The sequence below is a fragment of the Rhyacophila brunnea genome, unplaced genomic scaffold (assembly GCF_057557595.1).
Source record: "Rhyacophila brunnea isolate RB1 unplaced genomic scaffold, BYU_Rbru_1.0 scaffold_186, whole genome shotgun sequence".
NCBI classification, from domain to species: domain Eukaryota; kingdom Metazoa; phylum Arthropoda; class Insecta; order Trichoptera; family Rhyacophilidae; genus Rhyacophila; species Rhyacophila brunnea.
This window is the reverse complement of record NW_028232844.1, coordinates 130,242-143,125: the sequence shown is the minus strand read 5'-3', so window position 1 is coordinate 143,125 and position 12,884 is coordinate 130,242. Positions and strand designations below refer to the sequence as shown.

Below are 12,884 nucleotides of genomic sequence, written 5' to 3'. Positions count from 1 at the left end.
CAGTTCGAGGCTACCAACGCTGTTTAACTTTTAGGAAAAAAGTTGTTGTTCCAAGTGAGTTTAAGAAAAAAATAGACTCGTTTCCAATCCATCCAAGGTTTAAACTGAAAGACACATTAGCAGATCAAATTAAGAAAATGAATGCAAGAAAGGTAGTTGATGAGATTGTTGAAGTAAAAAAAGATTTTAGAGATCAGTTCTACATTCCATATAGCCCTAAGGAGACAATTACACATTCATCAGCATTTGGGATCAGCAAAGATGACTATGTAATAGAACGAAAACCGAAAGAACAGCGCAAGAGAAATTATAAGAGTACCAAATGATTGTTAGTAAATTAAATATTTTGAGTTAGAATTGGAGTATAACATGTGATATCTTAACAGAAGTACAGAGTATTTTTTGTGAGAGATTCAAATTTTGATTTAAAAATTAAAATATCCTTACGAATTTTTGTTCTGTATTTGATTACTGTAATAAAGATGCTAAGTTGAAAGGGAATCTACGTGTTAATACAACAGTAGCTTTTATTTGACGTGTTTTTTATATATGAAATGGATGAAAACATACTGCTTCAGTAGTTAAAAGAAAGTTGAAGAAACCAGTCTGACAATTCATAGAATTTCTGGTGAGGTCTGTATTATTAGGCATGCAATAATGAATATAACCTAACTTCAACAGAAAATTAGATCATAGCTGTACAAAACATACTTAATTAAAAGAAACATCTTAGTTCTAAATTCTCAAAAGATCCCTTAACTTCACTAGTTTTATTTTAAAAAATATGCTCAAAACAATCATTACTTTTCTTAAGAATTTTAATTACTCTTCATCACTTCTATCTCCAGACTCATCCTCGTGATCATCTTTATCTCCACCCTCCTTTTCACGGGCTAGTTTGGTCTCTTTTGCAGCAATTTCCTTATAACTTGTCAACTGTTCAGGAGTTAACTCCTTCCACTTTTCTGCTGCCACTTTCATGACTGAATCTACCATTGCGGCCTTGTCTTCTTCTGTAAGTTTTGATCTGAACTCTCTCATAAAAACTTGATATCCACTAATACTTACAGCTCTTTTTCTCTTTTCTTTTTTAGATTTTTTGGCAGAGATTTCTGCCTTTGCAGCATTCTTCTTCTTTTCCAAGAATTCTTTACAGTTGTCTGTTTTAGTATATTCTTCCATCGCTTTTGTGTAAGAATCCTTTAACTTCTTTGCCTCATCCTCAAATTTTTGTTTTAAATCTGCATTCACGTCCTTCCAGAGGGCACCGATTTTCTGTAGTTGTTCGGTAACCTTTACAGATTTTACATCTTCATTGTTAGCTCTGCAATGATTAGCAAATAATAAAAAGGCTGAAGGAGGCCTTTTCGGAGCATTTGGATCTTTAATACGTTTATTAGAAGCCATTTGGGGATATAAAAAAATATATATAAATATTTTAAAGGAAAAATTGAGAGGGAAATATTAAGAAGTCGAAAAAATGGAGAGTAGAACTGAGTGTAGTGAGTAAAACATCAGTTATCCAGTCAAATCAAATGTATTTTTGCTTTTTCCAATGGATCACGCTTTTAAAAGAATTTGAGTTAAACAATTAAAAACTAACACGTAAAAAACATCCTAACCAGACCAAGTATAAGAATACAAAAATTTGCAACTTAAATGATGATTATATTGATATTGTGTTAATACTTTAATTATTTTCTTTCTTTAACTGGATCAAATGTAGTAAATTTCATTGGAAATAAAACTTTTATGAAAACTAATTTAAAGCCTCTAAAATAGATTATGAGCATATCATATGACTTTAAACAAAATATATCAACTTTTTTCAGTATAAAGCTTAAAAAATTGACACAAAAAATCATTCATATGCTTTAAAACACTATTATACTCTGGATTACATTAATTTGTTTATCTCTTAAACAATTATAATAGTCTTGCTTGTTCCTCTACTAACTAATACTGACGCAGTGACTGTTAACATTACTGGTATATGTATGATTTATGTAAATAGTAAACTCCACCAGCCATTGCAAAATACTAATGGTGAAAAGTTAGATGAAAGATATATTTATTTTTTATTTAACAGTTCCAAATTTTCTGTTACTCAGCAGTTCTCTCCTTCTTCTATATATTTTTCAATAAACAAATCGATAATTTGATTTGCGACACTATTAATGACATTGTCAGTTCTAAATTCTTCAATAATCTTCTGACACTCCGATCCTTCAGAATTGATTATCTTATTAACAAAAATACTCTCTGATTTTTTCTCTAAATCATCAATATCTTCGTCAATATTCAATAAAATTGCTAAAAGTGCTAAGCATAGCTGTGAATACTCAAATTTCATCGACTTTAAACTGCTATATATACCCTTTAAGTCTTTTCTAAGAATCTGAATGGCAAGCACCTTATTTCTAGCATTTAACAAGTTATTCTTATATCCAGAAACCTTGATAAATGCTGAAACTGCCTTAGAATAGCAGAATAAGGCTTTGGAAGAAAAGGACAAGTTTACGAAGTGATCAATATTCATATCACTAATAGACTCAGTTTCACATGTATTTTCTACATCCCCTGGCTTTGCATTCTTGATGGCCGCTTCATTTTCATACATTTCTCCTAATTCGATAAGCTTCTGACCGCTGATCGAGTATTTGTTTATTTTTTCTAAATAATAAATTTGTTTCAGGGCGTACTCTGTAAACTTGCTGGTGTCATTCTCGTTAAAGAGGTCTGACAGTTTTTTATAAACCTCGGATGTTCTAAACAAATTGTATTCCTTATTTTCCAGTGCAAATGTATTGGCTGCCTCTAATAAATATTTCTCTTTATCTTTTCGATCAATAGCAAAATCAGCAATCTCCTCAAAAATACTTGCAGATTCAATAAAATCAGGCGAAACAAACCATCTTAAGAAATAGTTGGAAGGTCTTCTTAGTTCCTCTGCTTTCCGTAATTTTTTTGAGCTTTCCAAAGAATTGTTCATAAAATAAAGGGCAAAAAATGTAATAGTATAGAACTAATATGTTGAAATGGCATAATTATAAAAAGAGCCATCATAACTGATATTGTGGCAGTGGTTACGCCTCAGGATTATTAAATAAACTTACTCAGATGTTGTAGATTTATCGTAAACGTTGATTATATATTTATATTTTAATTATAGCTCCACAATTTAAATTATCTCTTATATTTCAATGTATTGTATATGATCAATCCAAATATACTTACTATTATTCCAATATAATTTGTATAGCTCATACAAGTATCACCCCTTCCTATTGAAACACCAACAATCACAACCTCTTTAAAAATGGATGAGAAGCTCAACAACAGCACAGAATAATTCTTTACTATCCATAGTTCCAAGTATAGCAGAATGAAAGAACAGAATCCCAGAGAGAAAAAAAAAGATAGATTGAAAATTGAGGATAGTGGAGTATTAAAAAATTCAGATCCTAAAATAGTTTTAATTCCTTCACAAATAAATGAAATTAAAAATAAAAAGATAGAAGTGGGCAGACAAAGATTTCTAATAGAAACACAAATGGAATAGGTGATACTATAGTCATCAGAAGTATTAATATCATTCATGGTAACATGGGCATTATTAATAGGCTCATTATCATTGTACTCATCCTTACGATCATGTTCTTTATTATCATCACATTTTTTGTTTACTATCATTTGAATCAATGACCATCTTAATCCAGATACAAATGCAGATATTATTAATAGATATACACTTTCTCTGGAAACAGCCCCTGGTTTTTTAATTACCAAATATGTTCCGATTGAAATCAATAAAATTGATACAAATGACATTGTATTTACTTTCTCTATTTGCAACGCATATCCCGTTAATAAAATAAACACTGGGGTTGAGGATTTCAAAATAGTATAAAATGCTAGCTCTACCCTTCTTAAAATATACATACTTATTCCAGTGTCAATGGCACCTATAAAGGCACAGAAAAGTGTTTTGTAGAATGAATAATAACTTGTCTTATGAGTGATCGTTTCGATGTCACCATGGTCATCTAGGGCCAACTTATGGGTATTACTGCTTATATCCGGGGATTTTTTATCATTAGTTTTGGGAGAAATAATGTCTCTTCTAGCTAAACCTTTCTTATAATTGCTGAAGTATAGAATATATAATATAGCCCCCAAAAAGTGTGATAGATTTGTAATCGCTGATTTGAAAATCGGAAATCGGAAATTATATCCTTTTTCAGACAGTATCCACTTTGTTATAAAGCTGAGCGATATTGAAATGGTATAGTATAGTACAAAAATGATGAGTGAAATCGGTTGGATAGTAAATGTAGATGGCATAAAATTCATTTGGAATCTATTTTGTATTTTTTATTTAAAAACTGTTTCAATACGAAACCATATTTTGATCAAGTAAGAAATGTGGATAAGGATGTTAAATTCCATTTTATTTATTATGATTTGTTGGATATGTGTATATTAGGATATAATTGGAATGTAATAAAAGAAGACTTGGGATATGTACTTAACTAAGAATTTTCCAATTAACGAAGTTTAAAAGGTTTAAAATTATGGAATCAGCTCAACACTCTTTTCTCTTAGTCAGTTACAAACGATAGCATGGTGCTTATGTAAATATCACAACGAAAATGGAGGGAAAAACTAAGCTAAGATAAAATAGTATAGAGTGCCCATTATTAGATTAAGACATTGTACTTTTTTTCCTGAATATAAAAATATATAGGACAAAATTTGATTAGAATTTTTAAGTTGTTGAAAATTAAATAGTTATTGTTAGAATGTCCGATGTATGTATTACTATTATATCTTTTGTGAATGTGATGTGTTGCAAGAGTTAGAATTTATTATGCATGTATAAGCCAAAGAACTCTCCTTTATTAGATGTTTCAAATAGTGGCAAATAATGCGTTCCTTTCTAAAAGAGTCCATTTTCTTAACACAAACAAATAAAACAAATATTCGATGTTCTTAAGAAACGCAACAGTTTTAATTACTCCTTTGTCGAGAATTCTTCATTCTCCTTTTATTGGTTTTTTTAAATAATTTTGCTCTGATCCCTTAAAATGTCTTCAGGTGAAAAGGAAATATTTAGCCAGGAGGATTTGCAAGATTTGTTGGATGCTGCAGCAGAATTTGAACCGGAAACTGTGGAGATCTTTCAACTAGAAGGAAAGCGTGTTGGAAAGAATGCAGTGGACAAGTTAGAAACAGGCTATTTTAAGAAGATACTAGAACAAACTGTAAAGGGAGATAATGAAAATGGCTATTCCCATTTCAAATATATGGGAGGAGAATTTATATTCTGTAATGTCGATGAGTTTGAAACTGGAAAATACTCATTTGTATATATTTCAAATGGACCAATTAATGGAGAAGTAAAATCCATGGGGATAGTAGCTGAGGCTGAAACGGAGATATTTGTGGTCTTTACATGTTCTAAACCGATGATTAACAGTCTTAATTTAAAGATTACAGAATTGCTTAAATAAATGATGGACTGAAAAGGAATATATTGATTAGTAAGATGTTTAAGATGGCAAGTTAATTTATATTTGAAGAGAAGTGCGTTTGTTGATGAGATAAATCCGTGAATCTAGATGGTATTTATAATAGATTTTCTTGGATTTGTCAATTTCATCTTAAAATAATCAAAGCTATCATTCTACATTGATTCTTTAACTATAATTTTTTCTTAAAGAAGTCTAATAGATTGTTTTTAATCTTGACTAAATTGTCTGGTTTGTTTTCATATATTTCTATTTTAAACTCTGCAGTGATAGGACAATGATCAGACCCTTGAATATTATCATGAATTTCACCACCCCAACACTCTATATCAAAACTATTCAATATATAATCTATTCTTGTACCTAAATTTTGTTCCCTCAATCGAAGACGCTGATCCCAACAGGTGTATTTATCCAATTTGTTATTATGTGCTCGATAGGAATCTTGGAAATACTTAATAAAATCTCTAAACCAAACCCGTTGTTCTCTTCTTAAATAAAATTTCTCAAGCGACGCTATATTTAGAAAATAATACGGTAGTTCTGTCTGTTTGGGATTAATTTTTCCAACCTTGTCAGACCCCTCTGCCAAGATAAGTAGCTTCTTATAAAATTCTGGCTCGTAAAGGGTAGAGCTATTATGATTTGGTTTATCATCGATCTTCTCATAACTGTGTTGAGCATAGGATGCACAGTACGATTTACAGTCGTTTTGAAACCATGTATCAACATTTATTAGTTTTTCTAACTCCTTCTTATACAAATAAGAATCTAGCATATTGTATGTAGCATTGAAATCCCCACACACAATAGTTCTAAAACTACCTGTTACATCAGTGGCGGGATTTTTGGAGCGGTATTGGCTCCCTAGACCACAGTTCCCATTTGCATGACTGGATAGGACTGAGTCTTGCAACATCTCGTAAACGAGCATTATTGATTCATCAGGCTCATCTGTGGCAGCATATGGCATATAGCAATTGTAGAGAGAAAAATTACCATGATGGGTTTTCAATATTCTTCCGGGAACAATTTCTTCAAACTTATTACAATAGCAAGTTTTCTTAATTAAAGTAGCAACTCCATGCCTACCGGGTTTATGATGAAAAGAAGCAAAGGTATAGAAATCCTTCAACGAAAAATATTTGGACAAGTTTGAACGGGATCCTTTAATTTCCTGAAAACAAAATATTTCAGCATCCTGATGCAGCAAAAATTCGTTAAAATCCATTCCAATAGACTCTGAGAATGAGCGAAGTCCATTTACATTGAAACAGTAAATCTTCATTATCCAGGGATAAAAATATTTCAGCTAATATAATTCGATATAAAAGAAATTTGGTTTCTTTTATTTGAAAATTTATGTGGTGACAGAAGAAAATATAGACTATTGTTTACCAGCCTACGATATCTATTGATTCGATAATATTTGTAATGAATAAATAGATTGACATATATCACTCGAAGATTTTAACAATAGAATTCTTCAAATTATTTTATTGAGCTCCTTCAGATGTGATTCCCTAAAAATATCTATTCTCGTTTGGAATGAATTATCACAGATTATTTTCCCGTCCCTGGAGCAAATTATAAATCCACCTATGCAAATAGATGGGATTGTTTTAATTTCCCCGGAAAAATGCTTTTCCACCAAAGACACATCTTTTGGCTTGCAAAATGCTATAAACTTTGATGGGTCATCAATATCCATTTTAGCAACTGTACTCTCTATTAAATTCTCGGAAGAAGAATCAATTAGCAAATCCTTTACATAACTGAATATTTCTTCAACTTTATTCATTTTTGCTACTTGGAATCGTTTGCTGATTTCATCTCTTATAGTCACTTCCTTAACCATAAAATCCTTCTTTACTGAGGTTTTTTTCAGGTTAAATTCTATTGTTAATCGGTCAGTTTCCTGTTTGATGAACATCTGTTTTTCGTTTTTGTAAATCGCCATAGACTCTTCATTTATCTTTCTCACTGCCTCTTTAGATTCATGTTCTATTGCCATAATCATTCTCTTTAAATCCTGTGATTCGTATTCAACCATTGTTATGCTATTTCGCATAAAATGAAATTTGAAATAAAACAAGAAAAAACAATCTGTTGTTTTAAAGAAACAAATGGCAAATAAATAAAACTGGCCCTAGTGTATTCCAAAGTCCAGAATGATATTCACGTCATCCAATTTTTCAAGTTTTTCTACGATCATACCAGTTACTACCGACTAAATTAAAAATAAATCTTACTAAAATGTTATCAAACTAATTTTATATTTGTGGAAGTGTAATATCTTTAAAAGTTCGATAGGAATGAGTTTATTGAACATTTACATCAAATGCAAGTAATATGCACCAAAAAGTAGGGAAAATCCAACGAATGCAAATGCTGCAGACATATAATAGTTCTTAATACCCAACCAACTTCCCTCGGTAAAAATCAACTGTTTTTTCACATCAGTAATTGACTTAATGCTGATTTTATAAAATTTGGATTCTTCAGCATAGATTATACCCCAAAGTTTTTTAAAATTGGGAAATGTGCTCAGGTAAATCCAATTTGCAAATCTCTCATTTAGAATGGGAAGTTTGGATCTTGGATCTGCAAAATTAAGTGGTTTGGTCCCTTTATTTGTGTCAGATGTCCAAGAAAGTGGAATCTCAACTTCACTTGCAGTGTATTCTGTTGGTTTAATATCATCTTTGTTATATGAAATATTATCTTGGGATAGTTCTACTCCCTCAATATCAATCCAATCCTGAAAAAAGGAATCTGGCAATTCTCCAGCAGGATAAATTGGTTTGCCATTTCTTTCTGCAAACGGAGCGGATATATTTGATGAGATTGGAGCATTTTCTCCTTTCAATTGATCAAAACTGATGCTTCTAGAGTATTTCAAATATGCTTGTGTATATTCTAACTGAATATACATAAAAGTTTTGCCTTTTTTCAGGAAAATATTGGTGGTTATCTCGTTTGGTTCTCCAGAAATACTGTCCATTCCATAAACAATTCTACTTTCGTCTACTCTGTAAAAGGTATAAAAAGATATTGCCGCAAGAATTATGTTTATTCCACCCAATATCGTCAATTTGACTGCTACTCTCTCTTTAGTAGTTCTTCTATATTTCCCTACAAATTGCTGCCTAAAAATGTGGTCATGGATTTGTTTGTACAATGAGGCCATTTTAGGATTGTAAAAGTATAATTGCTTATGATTGAATAAGTTAGAAGAAATGAAAATACAAGGATAATTAAAACCAGTTTATTGATAAAAAAGCTTTCGATTTGAGTCGATTATCTCACTATCGCCTCAATATTAGCACCTACAATATTTAAATGGTTTCCATTAACTTTCCATAATGAACAGTTCTTCAAAATTAGAATATTACCTATTTCAATTTCTGAGACATTTGTACAACCGATAATTACTCCAGTTTCGTCACATAATTCCAATTTGTATGAATTGCAAAAGGATTCTTTTGATTTCACAATAACTGCAATATTGCCATCAACTTTGTAATTGCTAACTTGTTTTAATTCATATACTTTTATTGATGTGCTATTATAATTGGACAGAATATCGAAATCTAATTTAAATCTATTACATGCTAATCCTTCCAATTGGGATGTATTAATATTTAATAGATCAGACTCGTCAGTATCAGCGTCTTCTTTGGCTGTTGGAATTTTTACAGAATCTATGTTTAATTCAAAACAATTACTAATTGCGGGTTCGTTCTCAGACATTATTTTTTTAGGTTTGCCTATATCTTCCCTAAAAATATTGTTAGAAGAGACACGTTTAGCCTTGGAGTCATCAGACGTATTCTGTGAGTCTATAAAAGTATCTTTACTTTCTATATTAATTTTATGCTGTGAATCAGTGATATTATCACTTAAATAATCTATATTCTGAGAATAACTAGAGATAAGATCTTTGGAATGATTTTGTATATTCTGCTTTTCATAAACATCGTTGCTTATGCTTGTGATATTTGTGTTTTTTCTCTGTATATCTGTAAGATTATTGGCCTCCCTATTGTCTTTGCAAATTCGCTTCTGGCTATTTCTAATTTTGTTAATCAAATTATCCATAGCTAATATGGTAAAAAGAATTTTAAAAGTAATTCATGAATGAGAATAATTTGTTTATTCTAGAAAGAAAATTCCTATGCAATGAGAATTAAGATCAAAACATTTAAATCCCCTCAATTTATCACAAACATTCATGAATTAAAGGAAAAAACGTAGGAAAGATGTGGAAATCAATGAAATGCTTAATATTATGCACTACTATTGATTGAGTATTCACTTATAGAAATTGTTGGTTAGGCTATGCTTCAATACTAGCAATAGGGGTTATGAGTTGAATGTGATTGTTTAAAGTCTATGTTCCAGCATATATGGTAGTAATAATGCTAAGGCTAGAAACTATGTTTGAGATTTTTCTTCTTCGAATATTTTACGGATAAATTTTTCACTAACAAATAATTGGCATAAAATTATCCGTTAATGGCTTTTAAGCGAAAAAGAAACATAAAGATAGACAATAATACGGACTATAGTGTTTTTATGTACGATGCCTTGAACGAAGAAGAAATTGAAGACTACGAAGAAGTAAAAAGTACAGGAATGGAGGAGGAGGAGGAAAAAGAAATTCACCTACAAAATATAATGAAGGGAACAGGAATGTCAATTCCGTTGCCAGTAATTATAGAAATAGACAACCCATGTAAAGAGTTATACAAAGATATTTCGGTGGGAAAAAAAATTAATTGGCAAAGAGATTGCCAGAATGAGTATATAGAGTGCCAGAATGATAAGTTAGAGCTTGAAAAAATTGTGGGAACAAGTGGAGTTATCGAGAAGGGAGCAATTAGAATATTGAACTTAGTAGCTCTTGAAAGGGTAGGCGAAACTGAAAGTGAGGGGCATATCTCTACTGGAGAAACATATAATTTTTTTGATGCCATTTATACATTTGGAGAAGATCAAAAATTCTATAATTATGTAAGAAATGATCAGTTTATTGACTTTATTTTAAATAGGTGTCTTATTCGATATGAGAAAGGTGGATACGAAGCATATGCTTGTTTTAGGAATAGAATATTATATCCAAAAGTAAAATCCAGGAAAAACGAGCAGCATATTACTGATAAACTAGAAAGGTTATATGCAGAATTCCACGATTTAAATAGGCTGTGTGATTTGACAAAGGAGCGACTGGTGATTGAACAGAGTGTTTATCAAAGTAAGATCAGGATGATTTTAGAATTTGGCAAGGATTTTGATAACTCAGCTAGGAAGAAATTGAATATGAAAAGGAATCTACCGATTTCCAATGATGTATTTTATAATAGAAAAAAGCTGAAATCACACAAAGTTGAAAGCTGTGAATTGTTTCTCGATGAGGATTTCTTCAAAAAGAATTTCTCTCATATTTGTAATTCTATCGGTGAGAACGCATCTGCCAAAAACATTGATGATACGATAATTTCATCTGACAAGGAAGTTAAAATATTTGAAAATAGATTTATTTGTGAGTTTGATTAGTATCTCGATTTAAAGTCAAATTCAAAGATATATAGATGTTAGGATATCTTCTCTATGAAGTTCCAAATTCTATATCAACAACATATCCTATGATTAATCGTTTTTATCACCTTTTTTCTCTTGGATTGATTAATTTCCATTTTTTGATTCAATAAATATGCTTTGTAAATAATAGTGTTTTGGGTGAAAACTAAGTGATCATAATAAGAAGTATGTTTATTTGTTTGGAGATGAATAGCAATATTATAACTACTATTTCTAGGTAGTTATAAAGTATGTGGTGAAAATTCCTCCGGAGAAATGTCCATTATTGATGAAGAATTAAGCATTAGTTCCGCAACTATTAACATAATTGAAATAAAAACCTAAGAAAATATTCCTTCATATTAGTGATTTTTGTATCCAAATATAGAATAGCTTATAAAGACTGACTCAACCTCAATCTCTAACATTACTATAAATAAAAGTCTTTCTATTTCGCAGTCATATATTCTTACCCATAATGGCAAGGAATATTAATTGTAAAAAATTGTGGCATCCAAGTAGGTTTGAGGTTAGAAAGAAAATAAACAAATATGATCAGGAATATCAAACCAAAGGTAAATATAGTGGAAAATACTTAAAAGTTTTTGAGATACTGTGGGAGTTATTCGATGGAAAGCTTGAATATGTTGAATATGTGGATTAATTGGATAAATGTAAATGGTATTCAACATAACATATATATGCCTGCTATTGATTATAAATAATAAGTCGGTATATATTATAAGTGTTAACTGATTTACCACATTAATATTATATTTCCTGCAATTTTATGGAAGAATAAATCATTGGTTTGTTAATAAATCAATCACTGTTTTATTGTCGGCATTATCTTATTAAAGTAATGGATTTGTAAGAGTTTATATCCCAAGTTTACTGATACTAATAATTAACTAATTAAAAATATTAGTAAAATGATTCATTGTTAGTCCAACATCAATTTTATGATCTGATAGTAATAATAAGAATAAAGACTATATTATCAGATGTTCCAATCTAAATATTACCAACAACATAACTTAATTTGTTTTAAAGCTCATAATGTCACCATCTCTATTATTCATGAGTTTATTATGATTATCTTAAATATGATTTTTTACCCCTGACTGAGTACATTAAAATAGCCTTGCTGATTCTCCTATAAAAACTTATATTAATAGATACCATTTTACATAACTACACTCCGCCGTAGCCTACTTCTATTTATCACCTAAATATATTTCTAATTTTTAGCCCTTTTACAGTAATGTACTTTGACTTAAATATTAGTGAAAGTTATGAGAATTTTTCAGAGTTATCTTCTTTCGACAATATTTCCGGATTTTGTATAACTAAGGTGTTCAAGGATGATTTCAATTGGCTTGTTTTACCACAAATTGATAAAAGGATATATTCTAGAATTAATTTTGATACGACTCAAATGAATGGTTTTGGAACATTAAACAACACAAATCAATTCAATACTATTAGGAATCACTTTGATATTGTTTCTATCAAAGTTGATAATGAAGTGAATTCTACCATAATAAAATTTGCTCCGGATATTTTACAGATTCATAATGGGGTGCATATTAGAAAAGGAACGATTAACAGCTTAAAAGAAAATAATATTTTCATAGAAATTGTCCTTATAGATGCTCTGTATAAAGCTGAAGAAAGAATAAAATTCATGGCATATCTGAGAAGATTAATAAAATTTGGTGCAGCTCCGATTTTAATAATTTCCAGTGGAGCTAAGCATAGAACTGAAAT

General features: G+C 30.3%; 1 protein-coding gene across 1 annotated transcript; it reads right to left on the bottom strand.

Annotated features, from left to right (window-relative positions):
* Nucleotides 1-822: 822 nt before the first annotated feature.
* LOC147073039 (uncharacterized) lies at nucleotides 823-1,407 on the bottom strand. Its single transcript, XM_085945672.1, has one exon. It carries the CDS (start codon nucleotides 1,405-1,407, stop codon nucleotides 823-825), a length of 585 nt encoding a protein of 194 aa, XP_085801798.1.
* Nucleotides 1,408-12,884: the final 11,477 nt, after the last annotated feature.

Excerpts from the sequence above, each read along its gene's own strand:
- LOC147073039 (XM_085945672.1), bottom strand. The coding sequence starts at position 1,407 with ATGGCTTCTAATAAACGTATTAAAGATCCAAATGCTCCGAAAAGGCCT.